Source organism: Cebus imitator, unplaced genomic scaffold, assembly GCF_001604975.1.
Source record: "Cebus imitator isolate Cc_AM_T3 unplaced genomic scaffold, Cebus_imitator-1.0 Scaffold41, whole genome shotgun sequence".
Classification (NCBI taxonomy): Eukaryota; Metazoa; Chordata; class Mammalia; order Primates; family Cebidae; genus Cebus; species Cebus imitator.
In genome coordinates, this window is record NW_016107356.1 from 2,638,932 (window position 1) to 2,661,371 (window position 22,440).

Here is a 22,440-nt window from a genome sequence, read left to right on the forward strand (position 1 = left end):
GCCAACCCTGCTTCTACTGAAGCCATACAACAGCTCAGCCTGCTTAGAAGGACAAAGACACCCCTCCGAATACCTGGCCTCCCCCAGGTATCTCAGGCAACCCAGGGTTACAAGGGGCTGGCAGGGCCCAGGACCCAGATGTGCCAGCAACTCACAGCCATTCACCTAGGCCTGTGATGCTGTGGTGAAAGACACGTGAACCCCTCTGAATGTGACTTCTGATGGGACATGGGGACCTTTGTAATAAACAGTGATGTGAAATTTAAGTACCAATCTCTTCCATGAACGTCTTCCAAAAATGCCTGAAAACAGCATCCTCCCAAAAACGCCTGAAAGAGAACATGTCGTCCCCAAAACACCTGAAAACAGCTGGCCTTCAAAGTATATGTTCCCCAGGCATCTTAACACCATTCACTTAAACTATCAAAGAAAGAATCTGCTAGGCGAATTTCAGTCCTATCATGTCTGAAAATTCTAAACTAATGAGATTTTAATGATGACCTTTCCTTCTCCTGATTCTGACATTCTCCCACCCTCAGGCAGGACTAGAAAGGCTTGGAGGGATGCAGGGGTCCCCGCTGTGTGATGGAGCAGGGCCAAGGCTATGTAAGTGTCTCTGCTCCAAGGTCCTTACCCACGTCAGTGGACCTGTCACTCACAGCTATTTCAAACTACAGCCTCTGTCCTGGAAGCCTCAGAGGCTCCCTGACAAAACACAATCAAATACATCCAGGCCAGTATTCTCAGAATAATCACATCATGCAGCCAGTGAGTTTAGCCGGAGACAGTTCCAGAAGTGGGGCAACCACACGAACTTACGTTTAATGCTTGGGTGAACATGCTCTTATTGCACACCACGGGCACGGTGGTCACCATCACCACTGCCAGGAGCCGAGGCAAGGGTATAAACTCTCTGGTCTGAAATGCCCGGGAAATCTCCGGCTGAGCCTCATAGATCTAGGAAAAGCAAAAAAGAGATTTAGTTGGTGCTGGAAGTAAGTTTCAAACCTGAGACTAGCTGTCTTCAAAGGTGAAGGTGAAAATGTCTTCAAAGGTGAAGCCAGTCAATCAAGTAATTATAGTGATAAAGGTCCCAGACTCCCCACAGGCTGAGTGGACGATTAACCCCCAAATCTACTTGTCAAAGACAAATCAGGTCAGGAGACTGGCTGTTAACAGAGAAAGGACCTTCAGAGCAGAACTTGACCTGTGGTCTGCAGAGTCTCTTAAAACCTCTGATAGCAAATAAATCACTGCTAGAACTACCAATGGAATTATCAGTTCCTGCTGCACTTGACAGGCGCCTGACAGATTATGTCAGGAAGGGATGTCAGGAAGCCATCTTCTCAAAGCTGCCTGATAACCTTTGGGATAGAGACACTTAACACGAAAACAAAAATATACTCATAGGTTAAAAACCTGGACCTCAGTGAGGTTAGGTAATTTCCCTAAGGCCACAGAGCTAGTAGGCAGCCAAGCAAGGACTCAATCCTGGCCTGCAAAGACCACACACTCACCCCTCCCCTGTATTAGATGCAGCTCCCAAAAGGAGTGCTGGCCCCAGGACTAACTGTACCAAAATGAGGGGTAGAGTACATCCTCCTCATCCCAAGGTGAATGTGCAGACCGTGCACGCAGGCACTCAAGCAGAATAAAAACTGGTTTTACAGATAATACCAGGCCCAGGTAGAGGCACGAGGAACAATCCCAGGCATTTTACCACTAGGCAACCAAAAGTCAGTGACAGAGGGTTCAAATGAGTCAGGCATTAGTGCCCCAAAACAGTAGGTGCCTCCATTTGTAAATGGGCAGATGCTGACACCATGATCAAATGGAAGGTAACATACATCCACTTAAACCAGCAGACCACCGCTTCATAGCTTATTTCAAGTTGTTGTAGCTAATCGAAACAGCAACCTTTAAAAACCATCCTACAAATCAGACATTTCATGTTATTTTCTTATGAGCCCAGATGGGGAAGAGACAGTCAGGCATTTCATCAAGTCCAGTCTAACTGTGCTGAGACTCAACAAGATTTCACTCCGAGCAAAATCTGGATGAACAAGACAAACTGGCTCAAAAGATTCTAAAGGAACAAACCTCAAATTCAGCTCAGTGAAACGCAAAATGCTATAGAAGATAAGGACACCAAATTTATATGATCTAAAATATCCCTTTTTATCCCTGAAAGGTCTTCACGTTGCACAGTTTACCAGATTAGAATGTCTGCTGGTCCCCCAACTCCCTGTGCCCTCCCCCAGGCTGGAGTGCAATGGTGCGATCTCAGCTCACTACAACCTCTGCCTCCCAGGTTCAAGCAATTCTCCGGCCTCAGCCTCCCAAGTAACTGGGATTACAGGTGCACACCACCACACCTGGCTAATTTTTGTATTTTTAGTAGAGACAGGTTTCGTCATGTTGGTTAGGCTGGTCTCAAACTGCTGACCTCAGGTGATCTGCCTGCCTCGGCCTCCCAAAGTGCTGGGATTACAGGTGTGAGCCACCATGCCCAGCCTAGCTAACAGACTTTTAAATATCATGTTGTTTTACCTTGTTTAGTAGTTTGATATTATTTAGCCACGTAGACTTCACTCGTGGGATAAAGGAGAACGTTACTTCCTTGAAGTATTTCTTCAGTAAGTCCGGGCACACTTTGAGGATGTTCACCACAAGGTCAGCCACAAGATCATCATCAGCTGCAGTTTTCAAACCCAGCAAGAAGTGCAAGAGTGTCAGGTTTCCGCCTCTGTTAGAGAAAGAGACAAGAGGAGAGGTCAGCACAAAACGTTCAAAGCATCCTGAGAGCTCATGGTGACAGGCAGCTCTGCAGAATGGCCCTCAGTGAACACAGCAGTAACAGCGTGGGGAATTTCCCCCAGGACATAAGTGGGAGTTCCTCGGCCTGCAGGGTTCCAGCTCTCCACTGAGGGCTTCCCTCTCATCGTCTATTTCTCAGTGGCTGAAAAAGTCTCTGATTGTCCTGATCCCATTCTTCTTTCCTACTTCCCTCCCTTGAGGTCAATTCCTTCTAAAGAAAAGGAAGAAAACCATTCTTTCTCTACCTCAGCTACCTACCAGTCTGCCTGGAAGTCAAGGCTACTGAAAAGAAAGGGCAAAACCAGCAGGGAGGAATCCATGCCCCAAATTTCATTTTGAAATTTTACTGACATCCCTCCTCCAGCCACACATGAAAAAGCACTATGTAGGGCTGGATGCGGTAACTCACACCTGTAATCCCAGCACTTTGGGAGGCCAAGGCGGGAGGATCATCTGAGGTCAGGAGTTCAAGACCAGCTTGGCCAACACGGTAAAACCGTGTCTCTACTAAAAATACAAAAAAAATTAGCTAGGTGTGGTGGCCTCCACCTGTCATCCTAGCTACTCAGGGGGCTAAGGCAGGAGAATCGCTTGAACCAGAAAGGTAGAGGTTGCAGTGAGCCAAGATTGCACCACTGCACTCCAGCCTGGGCAACAGCGTGAGACTCTGTCTGAAATAAAAAAGCACATGTAAATACATATGAGTGTGGGTATAAAAAAATGCAGATAAGACATTTTTATCTTGAAAGGAGGATTTGTTTTAACTTTTATTTATTTATTTAGAGACAGGGTCTTGCTTTCTCATCCGGAGTGCAGTGGTGTGACCAGAGCTCGCTTCAGACCAGACCTCGAACTCCTGGACTCAAGTGATCCTCCAGCCTCAGCCTCCTGAGTAGCTGGGACTAGAGGTGTGCATCACCACACCTGGCAATCAAGTTTCTTTTTCTACGAAGTGCTCATGAGTTGCTGCAGGCTCCAGAGTGCCATCAAATTATTTCTTGACAAGGAATCTGACAAGACAGCACAAGGTCTTCGCAGAGGCCTTCTGCCTTCCCTGTTTCTAGCTTATTTCAAATTCCTTCATCTTCATTTAGCAGCTGAAAGAAGCAAGGATGGAGAAAAAAAAACTACTGTAGAAAAATATTGAAAAGTTGTCTCAAAGTGGACAGTTTTCAAAGGTATGCGAAGATAAAAGCAGCAGGTGAGCCCAGGAGTTCGAGGCTGCAGTTAGCTATGACTGTGCCGTTACCTTCCATCCTGAGCAACAAAGCAAGACTCCAACTCAGAAAAAAAAAAAAAGGAAGCAGCAGGAAAGTCTGCAGAGACCAAAGCTTGCATAAAGGGAGTAAAACCCCAGGATCCACACAGCCAAAGCCCCAGGACCCTAGGCTTCACCTGCCTCGAAGTCTTTTTAGAAAATACACCTTTTCCTATCTGCTTGACCCTGGGAAGTCAAAACATCCAGAAAACCCTCCGACTCTGCCTCACATGCATGCCATAGTGATGGTTTCTAGGGTCCCCAGTGTCTTACATCCCCTTATACATTAAGTAAAACTACAATGCTATATGACAGCTGTACATAGAGTAAAATAAGTTTTTTAAAAACCAAATTAGAAAGTATAATTTTGATCAGAAAGGTATCTTTTACAAAAGGATATGAAGACATCCTTTAACATGAAAATGTAATGAACAAAACAAATATAGTTTGTGCTGACAAATGAAAAGGATATTAAATCTACAAAAAGTGCTAAAAATACTACACATACTTTGTTTTAATCAACAATGTAATAAAATGGAGAGCACTGATACTTACGTAGCACACAATACATGCCAGACCCTGCTCTAGGCAGTTACCACCCACCTCTCTGCCACAGCCACTACTTCTACGCTCACTTTATAGATGAGACAATGTAGGCAAGGGGGATGCCTAACCCACTGAAGGTCTCAGAGCTAAGTTAGGGTTGACACCCAGCTGTCTGCTCTCTTAACCTCCACCAGGGACTGAAACTAGGGCCCAATACCTATCACTGTAAATTTTATTGGGACACAGGTAAGCCTGCTTATTTACATCTATGGATGCTCTGATGGCACAACTGAGTAGTCACAACAGACTTTGTAGGCTGCCAAGCCTAAAATACGATCTGGCCCTTTGTAGAAAAAGTTTGCCAATCCTTGCCCTATGTTGTAACATCAGCTTTCAGTGAACACCTACTATGTGCCAGGTACTGTCATAGGGACTGGGGGCCTATAACAGACCAGCGTCTGTTCTTACCACTTCTCACCAATCTGATAATGAACAAGCAAATAAATAAATCACCATATGAATGGTGGAGGGGCTTTTTCAGAAAGGGTTGCCGGGGAAGGCCTCCCTGAAGTGGTGACATCTGCACAGGAACCGGAATGAGATAAGGAGTGAGCTACGTGTCTACAGGGTAACAGGAAATGATGCAATTCAGTGTGATCTCAAAGCTCTCCGTTACCATCCACAAACAAATCTCCTTCCTTTCCCTTATTAACAAATACTTGTCTTTTGCCCATGGCTTCAAAATTCACGTAAATCACAGCTTACTGCAAACAGACCCATACCCACAAGTTGATTCAATATGCTCATTAAATGATGATCTACTTCATGGGCCTAGTTATGGAGGAAAGAAGCTTTAAAAGGGGGGAAGAGCGCATGTGTTAAGCACAAGTGTAATATTCTATTCAACTATAGAAGTCTGCCGTTATGTTTTAGGATGAAAATGAGCTCATTCTTACTGATGAAAGAAAAAAAGAAATGAGGTGGCAGGTGAAATCACAGTAACCTCAGAATCAAGACACGTCCAAAGTCAGAAGCAGACAGAAAAATTCCCACCATATTATTCCATTCTGAAGGAATCACCTGATTTCCTGACTGGCTGAAATTAGAAGTAAATTAGACTGCCTGAATCCTTGTGATATAATGCTAAGATAGAATAGCAAGGAGTAAAAAATAAATCATTTACAATGACCAGAAAACATAGCCAATATTTTTATTGTCAAATGGGAAAAAAGCAGACGGATGAGCACTAGTAAGCATTTTTGTTATTAAAAAAAATTACATGGACTTATATTATATGACTACAAAAAGACAGTCTCAAAGAATATAATCAAAACCGGTAGATTTGAACTTTATGTTTCCTTACTGATGAAATGCTATCACAATTGTGAAATATGAAACAAAACATAAAAAAAAATTTAGAAATCCTGACTCACGGGCAGCCTGTCATGGAGAGGCAGGACTGTTTAGTATCAGTTTGGAGCCGGACTTCCTGGTTTCCAATGCCAGCTCTGCCATTTAACCAGGTAAGTGTCTTGACCTCTCTGGAACCCTTTCCTCCTCTGCAAAGTTGGCCTCATGACGGTACCTGCCTGAGGATGGCTGTGAGGCCCATGTCAGACCCAGCCCTCTCTGGGAGGGCAGGTGCCTTTTCTGAGCTCCAGTCGACAAACACTGTCTTTAGGTAAACACCTGCAGTACTTCTCTGGGAGAAACAGCCCATGATCTACCTGAGTGTTAACAGACAGCTACTCTCAGAACTCTGCCCCGAGAACATGCAACAAATAGAAGTTCCCCGAGTCTACAACTGTTCAATCCTGAAATGAGTTAGATAACGTCCACAATTCTAGCCCTAACCTACTACCGTTCCACTAGACACTCATGTATGTGATGACTTCTGAGGGGGACACACGCCCTGGGGTCCACAAGAGTGTTACACTTTACCTGCCAAAGGTACCCAAAGATGCATCATAAAAATTAATTCCATGCTTGAGTGAACAGCAAAGATCCATCAGGAAGTTATGAACGAGCTCCCGAACCATGGTTTTCCCTGCTTCTTCTGCAGAAACCTAGGAAGATTTTTTAAAATTCAATGAAAATTCCAAGCTCATACACTTTAGTAAGAGATACAGAATAAAAACAAGGACAATATCAGCTGCCTGATGACAACTTAGAAAACATTTTAAACACCTGATATCATTCCAAACAACAAACGAAAACAGAAAACATTTTAAACATTTGGTATCATCCCAAACAATAAATGAAAACAACAGCAACAATGAAAGATACACGATCAAAATAAAAGAATACTCTGAAGAGGGGCGTGTTTAAACCTGTATTTGTAAAAGCTTTAAAGTGATCTAATGTCTCTTGTCCATTTGAATAAAATTCCACATTTGGGAGTGTTTTTGACCCAGCCTCTGAGGCTTGCTGGTACTGGAGTATACAAAAACATGTTCAAAACAGGAGGGCCTGGGCAAGTCTCCAAGATAAAAGGAAGTAAAATGTAGGCTCTTGAGAGGTGAGTTATTGTAATGTTAACAGGAGGTCTGTGCCTTTATTACCCTGGCCAAGTCCACGTTCAGTAACACCCTGAGGAAAATTAAAATATACACTGGCAGCAGGTCAATGTGAGAGCAGCTGTTTTAATTTAGCACATGAGTTAACTAGTACAAAACAATTACACATGCTAGCAGGTGAGGCTCCGAGGCAGTCGGGACCCTGAAGTTAGAACAAAAACAAAAACACAACAAGCCTTGAAACTCCAACTGGACATGAAAGAATGGAAGGACGGGAAGTCAGAGGTGAAGCGAGGGAAGAGAGGGTTGGGATGACCCTGCAGGTCTAACAGGAAAGAGCTGCAGGGAAGACTAAGATACGGCTCAGACAAAGGAAATCATAGTTCTCTAATTTAAAAAAAAAAAAAAAAAGTACAGTTTACTAGCTCGATTGTTAAGAAATCGGGGAAAAAAATCTTATTAATACAGCCATATAACGACAGGCAAAAGAAATAGATCAAATGAGGGGACGTCACGTCTGCTGCAGCGTTGAGAATCCTCCCTCTCCCGACCCTGAGGATCAAATTCCAACGAGGTCAACGAACACCCAAAACTGACTGCACCTTGACATCTTCTGGGTTCACATCGGTAACCCCGTTCCAGTTGTACAGCGATGCTATGTGGATCAATAACTGCCCCGTAAAGAAACGCACCTTCTGGGTTTTTGTGATATTTTTATTGTGAACTACCTGAAAACAATAATAAACGAAGTTCATGGAATTCAATTATTTTTTAAATGGTGCTTACTGTTTTCTCATCATTATAAAAATAACGCATGCTAGTAGCAGAAAATTTGGTTTAAAAAAAAGAAAAACATCAAGGGAAATTCACCAATATTCCCAACCATGCTGGGATACCTAGTTACTATTTTGATATCTTTCCTTTCAGTCACCACCCGCACCCACACGATATGCGTGTGTATGTGGTGTATGTGTGTATGTATTAGTTATTTTTTGCCTTTTATTCATGTATGGTTACTTATGAAGCATAAGCCTTTTCCACATCATTAAAAATCCCTTTAGAACATTTTGGGGGACTAAATACTATTCTACCCTATGAGTAGACCACAACTTATTTAACCATTCCATTCCCCTGCTGTTTACAATTAGTTGTTTCTAAATTCTGGCTATTTTCCATAAAGCTGTGATCAGCATCCTTGAACAGAGTCTTCACTGCATCTGACTTTGGACTTGACACTGGTTCCTCCAAGTGCAACTGCGGCACAAATCCTCAGCTCCACCCAAACCTACCCCCAGAATCCCTAGGGGTGTGGCCTAGGTATATATATTTCAAATACATTCCCCTAGCGGTTCTGATGCAACCCTCATCAGGGTCCATGAATATATTTAAGACCTTTGACTCATCTTGTCAGAACGGTTATCTTCCACAGGGGATACAACACTTCCTCCTCAACAAAGTATCTGACTCAAAACATCCCTGCTAGCACTGAACACCGTTGCTTTTAAAAGTCAATGCTATTTTAGTAGGAAAAAAAAAATCTGTCATTATTTGCATTACTTTAAATTAGGGTTTCTCAATCTTAGCTCTATTGACATTTGGGGCCAGACAATTGTTATGGGGCCGTCCTGGGCATTAGGACATCTGGCAGCATCCCTGATGTCTATCCACTAGGCACCAGTTGTACCTTCCCAGTTGTGACAAAATGTCTTCAGAGATTGCCAAATGTCCTATAGAAGTGTTTCTTACTGATGATCTAAGGTGTTTCCTTTTAGCAAGTTTTACAATATTGCTCAGATGCTTGCAAAAGGCAAATATGGAACATGACACAGAAGAACATTTTGCTAGATATGTGAATGAAGTATTATTCATAGGTTTACAGCTCACAATTATTACTTTGGGTTGCCGGGAAATGTTGACCAGCAGCTTTTCTGCTGCTGTAATAAACAGCAGCCACGTCTGGACATCACTGGCTGCTTCAGCTATTCTTTAACCTGCTAGTCCCGGCATATGCTCATCAACAAGAACAAGTTTGTGCTGAAGAAAGAGTTTTCCACTCAACCAATATGACAATCTACGTAACATAAGATGCCGTAGTTCTACAGTCCTGTAAAACACCAGACAGTATCTCATACCCAAGGGAGAACAGACAACAGAAACATTGATTACCAAGCACGTACCTTTGTTTTCAGTGTGGATAACAAAATATTGACGGTGGAGATCCTATCTTCCTTTATCCCTGAGCTAAAAATGCAAGGAATAAATTCTGAAAGTAAAAGTTTCAAAGCATTAAATTCAAAAATATTTTGAAAATGAGAATGAGAGAATATTACTGTTTAACTGGTACAGCAAACAATGCTATTCACCTTTTTAGTTTTTTTTTTTTTAACTATACAAGTTCTCAGCAGGAATAACCACTTCCATGACATAAGAAATCAAGAAGCCAGGCACAGTGCCTCATGCTAGAAGCCCAGCACTTAGGGGGGCCAAGGTGGGAGGATTCCTTGAGGCCAGGAGTTCAAGACCAGCCTTGACAGTGTAGTAAGACCCCATCTCTATAAAAAGTTTAAAAATTAGCTGTGTATGGTGGTGCACACTTGTAGTCTTACAGTAGTCTTAGCTACCTAGGAGGCTGAGGTGGCAAGATCACTAGTACCCAGGAGTTTGAGGTTGCAGTAAGTCATGATGGCACCACTGCACTCCAGCCAGGCACAGGGCAAAACCCTGTCTCCAAACAAACAAACAAACAAAAAGGAAGAAAGAAGAAATCAAAAGCACCTAAAGGTGAACCAATGACAGAACTTTTAAAGAAGTTCAGTAGGTCTTTAGCTTGATTTTACTTTTTTCTCATATTAAAATTAATTAAAGGCTGGGGTAATCCCAGCACTTTGGGAAGCCGAGGCAGGCGGATCACCTGAGGTCAGAAGTTCAAGACCTGCCTGACCAACATGGAGAAACCCCATCTCTACTAAAAATAGAAAATTAGCTGGGCATGGTGGCACATCCCTGTAATCCCAGCTACTTGGGAGGCTGAGGCAGGAGAATTGCTTGAACCTGGGAGGCGGAGGTTGCGGTGAGCCAAGATTGTGCCATTGCACTCCAGCCTGGGCAACAAGAGCGAAATCCCATCTCAAAAAACAAACAAACAAGAAAAAATTAAATACTATTTGAAAGAGAATGTATAGTATAACAGACTAATAAAATTTCTCTCTTGCTTAAACTTGCTGTTTAAGGAGATGATCATCATTTTACAGGTTGGCATTAGAATTTTGGGTAATTTAGTTTATTTACTTTTTGTTTTCTCTTCCTACTTTTCAATACCCAGGGAAACAGCCACCAGGGCTTGACACTGTATCATTATTAACGCAGTGGTGACACCGGGCAGAAGCAGCAAAGCAATTACAATTTTTCTTGCTCCCCACATGCTTACTGTGCACACAGAATCTCTACAAAAGCAAATTCATTATTTGTAAAAAAGGAAAAATCAGAAAATACCAGACAAACCAAAAGAATAAGTCAAAGCCTCACTACCGAAAAGTTAACACTGTTAACATCACCTGAGTTAACTACTAATCTTCTGATGTATTCATGTTATTCTATTTGAGTAAAATGAGATCGTACTTTAGAGTTTTATGACTCAGTTTACACTGATCATATATCACCAAAAAAACTCCGAAATCATTAAGCACAGCATTTTTTTCCCTTTTTGAGACCAGGCCTCCCTGTCCTCCAGGCTAGAATGCAGAGGCACAGCCTTGACATTCCAGGCTCAAGCAATTCTCTCACCTCAGCCGCCCAAGTAGCTCAGACAACACATACCAACATGCCCAGCTAACTTTTGTATTTTTTTTTTTTTTTTTTTTTTTTAGAAACAGAATCTCACTGTGTTACCCAGGATGGTCTCAAGAATTCCTTCGCTCAAGCAACTGTCCCGCCTCCACCTCCTAAAGTGCTGGGATTACAGGCGTGAGCCACCACGGCCAGCGTCTGTAATATTTTTAGTCACTGCGTTCCATCTTATGACCAGTTTCCAATTTGCTCAGCTAATCCGTTACCGGTGGACAGTTAGAAGTCCCCTTTCTAGCTAATATAAAGAATATTCCCGAACAAAACCTCTACTCACATCCTTAATTATTTCACCAGGATAACTGACTAGACATGGAACTGCTGGATCAGGGATCTTAACAGTTTTTTATCTTTTCTTTCTTAACCATGTGCAACCCGCGTCAGCACCAGCAGCCTACGGGCACACAGGCCAGGCAATGGTTCGGGGCTACAGTTTGCTCTGGCATGGGATACTATGAGAGGCCCAGGGGGACGGGCCCATCATAAATCCAAACCCATGCATGAGCATCTTACACGTTTGATGTGGACGGCCAAACTTCCCAGCAGAAACATCCAACTGTAGTACATCCCAGCCCCCTTCAGCAGTGTAAATGGTACCACCCGTCCTTGAATAAAAGGCCAGACAGCTGAAATGACCCAGGGGAATTTTAAAGAAACGACTGGCCCTGGCAGCAGCAAGACATCCTGAACCTAGTTCCTGGTAACAAGTAGAAAAAAACAATCTGTCTGTGGCATCATGCAGAGACCACTCCTACCACAGCAGTGATGGAGCGCCTGCACAGACCAGGCTGACCACACACAGGGTGACCACCGCACTCTCCTCCTAAATGGTGCCAGCATCATGTTCCTGGGGCAGGTCGGATCTCCCAACCTGGGAGGGAGGGAGAAGTGCTGGAGACCCAACCACCCTGGTAGCGCACCCTGCTATTCCTCCTCAGTAACTCCCAGAGTTCCGGCCAGGACATAGGACTGCTCCTCACCTCTAGACAGGTCAGGATTCCAGGGAATCTCACTGAGCAACTGCCATGTGCTGAGCTAAGTGCTGCCATTTATCATCTTACTGAATTTCTTGGTAAAATGCAAGGAGCCCTAACAGGTTAAATGATCCCAAGCCTCACTCTAGGGTAACAGCCACCAGAAGGTGGTCAAGTTGGAATTCCCTGAAGCCCTGTTACTGATATTCTCATAACACAGGGCTAAGCCACCAAAGAAACTAGCTTTATTTTTTAAAACAACAGTTCCCAAGGAAAGCCAGGTAGCCAGGGCTGAGTCTGAGTCTGATCCAGAGCTATAAAGCCTCCTTTGTTTGCTCGGCATCTCTCTAAGGTCTGCCTTTATCTTCTGTTACAGCATCACTCAGCATTCCAGATGGCACAACAGGAACACCTCTGTTCACTCTGACCAGTGATATGAAAATGGTACTGACCAAAGCTCTGCAGCCCCCGCCCGCCTTCCTGCCCCACACGCTTCAATCCGGTGTACAGGGCAGCTGCAAAGGCTGCAGACATTTTTCCCATTTGGAAGAAACGGTTTGCAGCAGGTTTTTCAAAACAAACGGGCTTTCCTAAGGGACAAAGGAGTACACCTACCTTTCACTTCCAACACTTGCACTATAGTGCTGTCATCACCCGCAATTAGAAAGGAGAGAGCAAACTGAACATAGGCCTGCCGAACGTCGTGCACTCCCTGGAGGAGAAAGGAGACCTCCATGTCACATGCGTATTCCACAGAGAGGCAAGGGAATCAGCAACAAAGCGGCCACGCACGCCCCTCCTGTCTCAACATCATCAGCCCCCCAGCCTTGTCCCCAGTCACCAGGGGATGCATGTCTGCAACCAATGCTCATTCTTTACAGAAAGCAAAATTTTTTCCATTCTCTTTCCCCGGTAATCTTCTCTACTCTTCCTTCTCTTTCAAGCCCTATTCTCAACACAAAAGTATGGGTAAAACATAGTTGTGCTCCCTTCCCTGACTAAAACACACAAATTTTAGTTTCCTGGCCACTTTGGTGTGGAGCAAGACCCTCAGCCTGCCTAGATCCACCTCCTCCCACCTGCTGATGAAAATAACCTATGTTTGTGAAAATCCAGAGATGATGAAATGACTGGTACTGCTTTTGGTGAGACACCAATGTGGTGATGTCTGGTTTTTACTGGATATTATAAATAACTTATTAGCTCACACCACAAACCAATGCACAGACGCTGTCACGTCACCAACCCTGTTAGGCCTTCCCAGGGTTGTGGCCAGCAGGTATCAGTCACACCCAGGGCAGTGGGCACACCCGGGGAGGGCCTCAATGCCATGACAGCAGCCAATGTCTCTAGGGAAGTCACTGATCAGTTTCCTCTCCTATTATCATTAAATCAAAGCTGTGTCACATCACTCCTTGTTTCACATCTAAGGCATATGGTCATGCCAGTCTCTCCTCAGCTGTTCCAGAACTAGCAGGTGGACCTGGATCCTCCATCGCTCACACCCAGCACTACTCTCTACTTCACAGTTACTCCACAGGCACCTTCATTCACTGCCAAGAAATAAGTTAATATCACAACAAATCATTGTCCCAAATGCCTTGGAAAATTAAGGAGTAATCTCTGCCTTCCAGATAGCTCTGTTCCACTTAGTAGTAGCAGGAGAGGTGGTGGCAGTAGCAGTGGTGATGATGAGAGGGGAGGACAACGATGTTTACTGAGCACTTGCTATGTGCCAGCACTACATCAAATGCTGCACATCCGTGATCGCATTTACTCCTCATCACAGCCTGAGGGGGAAATGCCACACCTCACCTATTTTACAGATGAAAGAACTGAGGATTCAAAAATATAGCCAAGCACGTAATCCCAACACTTGGGGAGACCAAAGAGGGCAGATCACTTGAGTTTGAAAATAGCCTGGCCAACATGGTAAAACCCATATCTACTAAAAGTAGAAAAATCAGCTGGGTGTGGCGGTGGGTCCCTGTAATCCCAGCAACCGGGAGGCTGAGACAGGAGAATTGCTTGAGCCTGGGAGGCAGATGTTACGGTGAGCAGAGATCGCGCCACTGCACTCCAGCCTGGACGACAGAGCTAGACTCTGTATCAAAAAAAAAAAAAAATCACTGGGGGTCACACAGCTAATTAAGTACTACTTAATTAGTACAGACTACTTATGTTCAACTACAGAGAAGCTCTTCCTTCTTCACAGGATTCTGTGGCATTTTCCATTTGCATTTCACTTTTTCTGAGGGTGCAAGGACCATACTTGGCACCAGTAGGTCTCTGTGCATGTCTTTAATGAATCCATCTCATTTTGTTGGGTCTGTGTTTCTCCTGGAGAAAAGGAAGGCTATCCAATCCATGCTCTCTAATATGTGGATCAAGGCCTCACACTCAGTACATTTACTGAGTCTATCACCGGCCATGTCACATAGCATCTCAGCAAGGCCTTATTACGCCAATGTGGGTTTCTTCCAAAACTGTCGGCTTCAAACCATCCTCTGTGTTCTGAGGACCTATCTGTGCGTCTCATCACAATAAGGAGTCTGAAGACAATGATCACTGGTGCCGACAGTGTGCAGCACTTCCACAGTGTCAGCAACGATCCAGTGCCTTCACCCACCAATTCAGTTTTATACAACACTCAATGTGTTCAAGATGCTGTCAACTCAGGCCAAGAGGGTGCTAAGTTAACCAAGATGTCGTCCTTGTCCTCAGGAAGCTTAAGCTGCTCCCAAGCTATCTCAGTGCCTCACTGTTCAAATAAACATGTCACCTAATTCAAGCAGTTACTTTGCTTGATCTCCACATGCCTTGTGTTCCAAATGAATGCTGGTAAAACGCCAAAACTTGCCTGGCAAAATTCAATTCAATTCTGTCTTTTCCTTGCTAGTGGAAAGTTCCTGTGCATTTATTTTTGGCCCACTGAAGTAACAGTACTGGGAGTCAGGGCCCTGGCATGCTGGTCCAGGTTTTCTGCCATTCTAGAGCTTTCTATCCTGCTGGTACATGGCAGAACTAGACCTCTTGTGGGTCCCTCCAGTAATGAATTTCTAAATGAAAAGGGATTTGGTTATCAACTCCTAGCTCCCATCTTTTATGTCTCAGACAACTCCAAGCTTCCTGCCCTGACATGATGGAGGAACGGGGTAAGATCCCCAGGACACAGCGGCTACCTGCTCTAGGCTCTGGCCATTGCTGTGGCCTCCTGGGCCTCTACCCTTCATCTCCAGCTCACTCCATCAAAGCCATCCCACTCCTACTGCAAGTGGGCCACATGCCAACTCTTCATTCCCACCCTGGGACCTCACGCGGCTAACATCCCAGGAAGAAAAAGTCCTGAACTCTTCAGAGCTTGTTCTGCAAAACATTGTCTAAAATAGACCAAAACATATTTGGTAAAACTGCTCTTTGGCACAGGATTTTAACAATGCTTTCTCTGGCTGGATGAATATTATTTATAATCTTCCTTCTTCATGAGGCTTTAATAATTTCCTTCAAAATATTAACATATATTCATTAAAAAAAATCCCTGTCAACACTTTGACAACTAAATAAAAAAAAAAAAAAAAAAAAAAAGGAGGGGGTGGCATGAGGGAGAAAAAAACTCAAAGACTCAAAAGGGATCAAAGATATTTAAGAAACATACCAGCCGAATGCAATGTGTAGACTTTGTTTGGATCCTGATCTGAACCACAAGGTGTAAAAACATTTTTGAGACAGAAAAACCTGAGACAAAACTGAGTAACAGATGACAGTGAGAAATTATTAATGTATCAGGCGTGATAATGGTACTGTGGTTTCTGTTCTTTAAAAGGTCTTTTTCTGTTAGCGTACATGCTGAAATATTTATAGTGAAATATGATTCATGTCTGGGATTTGCTATAATTGACTGCCCCAGAACAAACCGAAAAGGTGGAGGGGTAGGGGTTGGACGGCTGGTACAGGGTTCCTCATGCTCCTCTATTTCTGAATGTTCTTAACCCTTCCTTATGAAATGTAATGTCTCAACTCCATTTCCTATAACATATAAGGTATCTAAGATACTTATTATGGATTACACAACAAAAGTAAAAAAAACTTTCAACTTGACTGTAACTCCCATTTTACAGATCCTGGAGAGGTAAAGTAACACGCCCTGAGACTCTGAGATGAAGCAGCTTGTGCGTGGCCTTGCAGCCTGGGTCCAGGACGGGAAGCCCTAGTCGGCCTTTCCCACGTTGTCTGGGCTCCTGAAGTCTATTTTACTTAGATGGTTGGGAGGGCTGAGATCAAAAGAGACGGGGTGAAGAGGGGAGGGCATCTGATGGATAATTACTGCCAGGCTTACTGCCAGGTAAGACCAAAGAACCGTGATATTTGCTCTAGTGTGCAAATAGCACACACATTCTTTTTATTGGAAACGTATTTAAATGTCAGGAGCCATTACTCATTGAATGGAATTTCTTGACACATTGATAAAGCGTAGTATCTAAGAGACATTAAGACCTGGAATTTTTTTCCGTGGAGAATATCTTATTTGTAATTCCAGTAAAACCCTCAACACCAGGCCAATCACACAGAGCTGTAAAAACTACTTGCTATTATCAACGCTTAAGTCCAGTTCCTGGCAATGTAGAAACTCTTAGTTCCCAGGGATACCGACAGAACAAAGCAGTACATAGTTATAGAAGTGAATTATTCTAACGTGGTTCTCCACCGAGGCAGGTGGGCTATCTGTCACCCGTTCTTTACGTTCAGGAGGAGGGTGAGACTCTGGCCAGGGCTGTCACAGCACTGAACTCCAGCAGGGGAGCTGACTGGCAACGAGAAGAGGCCCTTTGACAGACAACCTGCAGCCGGCACCCACGAAGGAGAGGCCCTCTCTCAAGTAATCCTCAAACTGTGCCTGCTCCTCAACTTTCTAAGCCCAAGTGAAATTTCAAAAGCCACCAGGGAATTTTCCTTTCACAGGTTTCCTGAAAACCAACCATCCACACTCCCATTCTCTTGGGCACAATCCAATCCTTACCCATCACGAGATTATAACTGGGAGGCAAAAGTCACTTATTAAAAAGCCATAAAGGTCTTCTTTGAGGACATCACTGGCTGAGAGCTTCAAGGGCTTTCTCCGAGGTGGGCAGAACGGTAGCAGAGGACTGGGACACACTACAAGCTTCAGGGCCATGGGCACATGGAGGGTATTTTGTTTACTCAGGAGAAGAGAGACCCACAAGCTAAGTCATCCTCACAGCCAGGACCGCCCCACGCCACTGAGCCCCCAGAGGCTTCCACAGAATTCCCCGATGTTCAGCTCTGCCGGGTGCTGGCCCATCGCCAGCCTGGAGTGAGTCCTGTCCTCACAGACAGATCCTGTGGCTGCTGAGACACACCCTTCTGCACAGACACCTCCCATTTCATCTGTGTGGGGATCAGGGCCAGAGAAAGGAGGAAAAACCACTACAGTCCTCCAAGGGAAGGAGACCCATGGAAAGCACAGACACTCAGATCCCCTCACCTTTGAATCCCTCTTGGTCACCAGGGTGTACAAGGTCTTTTTATTCAAATCAAAATGGCTGCAGACATCCCTGGCAGCTTCCGGACCCTGGGTCACCATGGCAGCCATCAGGCTCAGGCACGCGCGAGCCAACCTGCACAGGGAGCCAGAGGAAATGGGACACATGAGGAACACAGAAGCACGGAGCCACCTCAGCACCAGCCCGCTGCAAGCTGGCTGTGTTATTTGCTACCCTCAAACCAGAAAAAGGAAGGAAGAAGACATGCTCTTTTTTTAAGGGGGAAAAAAAAAGCATAAAGATTTAAAAGAAGGCTAAAAATTAAAACTAAGTAGTAGGTTTAAGAATATAAAACACAAAATATGAAGAAGATGGAAATTTCTCTCTGGAATAAACCATTATGTGATCAACAGACCACCTCAGTTCCCGTGACTGCAGGACACAAAGGATGACGTCTTCACAAAGGCCTCTCCGAACCTAGGCTCTTGGCTGTCTTTCCATTCTGCGGTTATCCAGATTCTGTGGTTTTCTCAGCAGATGCGACAAGCCAGGCCCTGTTCTAGCTGCTGGGAAGGTGGCATTTTATAACACAGGCAAGGCCCTGCCGCATGCACCTTGGATTCCAGTAGAGGGAATCAGTCAACAGATACAGCAGCAAGGACAGTAGCAGGCAGGAGAAGAGGGACAAGGGGTAAGAGAGGAATCAGGGACAGCCAGGACTGGTCCACAAAGGAAGGGGGCAGAGACCCGGTCAACAGGGCCACGGAAACAACTCAGCTCTTAGGCATAAAGGTAAAGACCAGACACACTCAAAGAGACCGAATGCAGGCCAAACCCAAAAGCACGAAGGCAGCCAGCCTACCTGTAACCCGAGGCATACAGGGACTCACAGATGAGCTTCATGTGGTTGTTCATCAGCTTTTTCACGATGTTGGTTCCCACAACATGAAAATGTGACAGATCACTTGCTGTCCGCAATAATATGGCCTCGAAAACTTGAAATATTAATATCATCTGCAAAGACAGAACTGAAACGCTTAGGAATCCTCTCATTTCTTTTCCTCCTGTACATATATGCTCCTTTTGTCTTAGCCATAGTTACCTGCAGGCCTAAAGCCTTCAGCGTGCAGGATGAGGCCCACCCAGACCCTGAGTCAAAGGTGACACAGGTGGGAAGGTGACAGCTTGGCAGGCTGACCTGCAGGACCCAGGCTCTGCAGGTAGCCCTGCTCCCACAGCGTAGCGAAATAAAGAATTGCTTGTTTACAATTACAGAAAACCAAATGAGAGAAGAAAATACTCTTAATGGCTGGGCCTCATTGCTTTGGAGATATTCAGGTCTACACCGTTATAGCAATAACCCTGAGATATCAACAGCTACATAAATATCCCCATGTTCAATCTCTTTGGAATCAGAAAACAATCATCAATTCATTATGTGTTGTAAGTCTGTGATACCATGTGTTTATCTGTTTTCATTTTGTTTAAATAAACCACACTGAAACCAAGTATATTTTGATTAGGAATTTATGATCCTTCCTTCTGGTATCATTCATCAAATGTTAGTAATAAGTGAGAATTTTCCACTAAAATGCTTTCAAAGGTCATGGAGGCAAAAACGAATCTACTCCTACAGCACAGGGACAAAGCATCACTTTCTACAGAAAGTTGGTCATGGAAATTTATATCACATTTTCCCTCAACAACAACAGCAGAACAAGCTTCTCTTCATCAAGCCAGGAAGGAACAACATACTTCACTTTCAGGTCGTTTCTCTCCACTCAGGAGCTGGAAAATTTCGGCACACTCAACAGAAATCTTTATATATCCTTCCACAACATCATACACGTCTTCTCGTGGTAGCTTCTTGGCAGCAGACACAAACGCTTCCAAGCCTGAAATAAAAGTTATGTTCAAATGTTGACAGGGTCAGTCTCCTTAGAAACAATCATGGCCACCATTGCAACCTGCCTTCCCTGTTCTGTGGCCTTCCCCAGTCCACCTACACTGCACAGAAACTACTGTGAATGCTACCAACTTAACTGTTTCTCTCCAAAATTCATGTTGAAACCCTAAGCCTGGCCGGGCATGGTGGTTCACGCCTGTAATCCAAGCACTTTGGGAGGTTGAGGTGGGTAGATCTCCTGAGATCAGGAGTTCAAGACCAGCTTGGCCAACATGGTGAAACCCCGTCTCTACTAAAAATACAAAAATTAGCCGGGCATGGTGGCATATACCTGTAGTACCAGCTACTTGGGAGGCTGAGGCAGGAGAACTGCTTGAACCCAGGAGGCAGAGGTTGCAGTGAGCCAAGGTTGTGCCACTGCACTCAAAAAAAACAAAAAGAAAAGGAAAGACACCCTAAGCCCTAACAAGACAGTATTTGGGGATAAAGCCTTTATGGAGATAATTCAGGTTAAATGAGCTCATGAGGGTGAGGTCCTAGTCTAATAGGGCTGGTTTTCTTATAAGAGAAGGAGGAGATATCAGAGAGCTCCCTCTCTGTATGTGGACAGAGGAAAGGCCATGTGGGGACACAGCAAGAGAGCAGTTGTCTGCAAGCCAGGACATGCCCTTACCAGGATGTGACTAGGCTAACACCTTGATCAGGGACGTGGAGGTGGCCTTTAGAACTGTGAGAAAATAAATTTCTCCTGTTTAAGCCACCCAGGGCACAGTACTTTGTTATGGCCGCCCTAGCAGATTAATCCATACAGACATTACGAACACACTTAGACACCATGAAGGCAATGCAGGAATGAGACAAACTGAGAGCCAATGTGACTCCCGGGTTTAACTACTCACTCCGGCAACGACTCGCCTGGATCCCCTTCTAGCTTTTGTTCCCTCAACTATAGAATGGGTATAACAAGAAAAACCATACAGAACATGGTAATGAAGCATTACTAAGAGCTTTACTTACATGGCATCAGTTCATTCTCACTGCAGCCCTCCACCCTAGGTACCAGTATGTTTTTCCCTAGGTACTAGTATTTCACAGATAAGGAGACTCAGGCCCTTGTCCAAAGGTACACAGCTTCTAAGATACAGAGCCAGGACTCCAATCCAGGCAGTCTGGCTCCAGAGCCCATGTTCTCCCTTCACAAGCTGGACAATTTCTGCCCATGTCATGGAGCTGACACCTGCTGCTGTGAGTGCAGTGGCACAAAGAATGTCCATGCTGCACCTGGTCCACGGTCAGCATGCCAAGCACGTCAGCTGACATCGGTGTTCTTCAAAACCCAAAGTGGGGGAACTCCACTCAAGTATTTCCCCATAAGGCCACCCCAGAAGTTCTCCGCTCAAAAATCTCTCAACAGCCTGAGGATTCTACTACCCTTATACAACCTCCCCTCCCCAACCACTGATCTCTGAATCTGAACCCCCACCACGACCCCACCCTACCAACTGAGAGCCACCTGTGTGCCTGCTGCCCACAGAATTCTCCAGCAGAACCTGTTTTACAAAACTGCCTCTCTCTGACTCTACTCTTTGGACACACTTCTCAGAACTAGGAAGGCAGGGCAAGGCAGTGGGCTGGAAGTCATATGAGATCATAAGCAAAAGGTGACACGTCTTATTGGGGCCTTCATCTCTTCTGGGGGAACCGGGACTTTACCTTACTAGAAAAAAACAGAGGAAGGGACTAAATATTTCTATTAAAACACACAGTAATTATCAATACAGTAAAATGTAAAAGGCCACGACCTTTAAGAAATACATTACGGTCTTCATAGAAACATGAGAATAGGGTGGCCTGCTTTAGGGTGTGCCCGGGCATCCCCCGGGGTCCTTCCTCCTCTGCCTTGGGGCCACAGGCAATGGATCTAATCCCTCTTTGCCATCACCCTAGTCAGCAACTCTGAAGACCAAATACTTCCTGAACCTCTCTCCAGAAATTACAGTTTCAAGATCCTTTTGTGTTCAAATCACTCTCTATGTTCCCCTGAAGCATGAGGCTCAGAACAAGGCTTGGCACTGCAGGTGAGCGCCACTAGCTGAGCAGAGCGGACCAACACATCCTTCCTCTTGGACAGCAATTCCGGGTGTCTCAGATTCAAGTCCTGATGCTGCTAAGCAACATCTGCCTGGAGACACGTGAGCAGGACTTTATGCCAAAGACACGCCAAGTAAGAACATAAACTGGGGCCAGACTCCTGGGCGCGCATCCTGCTCAGCCACTTACTAGCTGCAGGGTACTGAATAAGGCACTGAACGCTGAGCTCTGGGTAACTCACCTGTGTAACGGAACAAGAACAGAACGTATCTGACAGGGTATGTATGACGCATAAAAAGGCTAATTTACACATAAAGTACCCACATCGCACTGATGACAAGGAAAACCCTCAAAACATAAGAAGCCCCCCAGATGTCCTCAGCAGCAGCAGTGAAAATCCGGTCACGTTCAGCCTCTGCCAGCCTCACAAGGTGTTTTCAGATCCACTTTATGCTGCAACATTTTCCAAAGCAACCGTCATTCCTTTAACAGATACTGAGCGAGGGCATCTGCTGTGCCAGGCGCTCTGAGCACTGGGGCCAGACTCCATCACTGCTGTCTGCAGCATGGTCTGGAGGGGATTATGAACAAGAGCCATGGGCGTTCTGGCCAAGGTCGCTGTGGTCACAGGCGATCAATCAGCACAGGCACCCTGGAGTCATGCATAATACCTACTCTGTCCCTCAAGAAAACACAGAATGGAGGCTGGGGGCGGTGGCTCACACCTGTAATCCCAGCACTTCGGGAGGCTGAGGTGAGTGGATCATGAGGTCCGGAGTGGAGTTCGAGACCAGTCTGACCAACATAGTTGGTCATCTCTACTAATAATACAAAAACGAGCTGGGTGTGGTGGCATGCACCTGTAATCCCAGCTACTCTCGAGGCTGAGGCAGAATTGCTTGAACCTGGGAGGTGGAGGTTGCAGTGAGCTGAGATTCCCCCTACTGCACTCCAGCCTCGGCAATGGAGCAAGACTCCACCTCAAAAA

At 45.0% G+C, this 22,440-nt stretch overlaps 1 protein-coding gene and 1 non-coding gene across 4 annotated transcripts in view; both read right to left on the minus strand.

Annotated features, from left to right (window-relative positions):
• URB1 (URB1 ribosome biogenesis homolog) overlaps positions 1 to 22,440 on the minus strand; it is a 75,001-nt gene that overhangs the window by 50,415 nt on the left and 2,146 nt on the right. For all 3 annotated transcript variants that reach the window (XM_017526092.2, XM_017526090.2, XM_017526091.2), the window contains exons 2-10: positions 19,211 to 19,350; positions 18,318 to 18,469; positions 17,458 to 17,590; positions 12,570 to 12,666; positions 9,315 to 9,400; positions 7,740 to 7,865; positions 6,563 to 6,687; positions 2,551 to 2,746; positions 820 to 957 (exon numbers count right to left, since the gene is read on the minus strand). In XM_017526092.2, coding sequence (XP_017381581.1) covers positions 820 to 957; positions 2,551 to 2,746; positions 6,563 to 6,687; positions 7,740 to 7,865; positions 9,315 to 9,400; positions 12,570 to 12,666; positions 17,458 to 17,590; positions 18,318 to 18,469; positions 19,211 to 19,350 — 1,193 coding nt within the window. The remainder of the gene's footprint in view (positions 1 to 819; positions 958 to 2,550; positions 2,747 to 6,562; positions 6,688 to 7,739; positions 7,866 to 9,314; positions 9,401 to 12,569; positions 12,667 to 17,457; positions 17,591 to 18,317; positions 18,470 to 19,210; positions 19,351 to 22,440) is intronic.
• On the minus strand, positions 11,345 to 11,480 carry LOC119470820. Its single transcript, XR_005199790.1, has one exon. It is a non-coding gene; the product is annotated as a small nucleolar RNA SNORA42/SNORA80 family (small nucleolar RNA).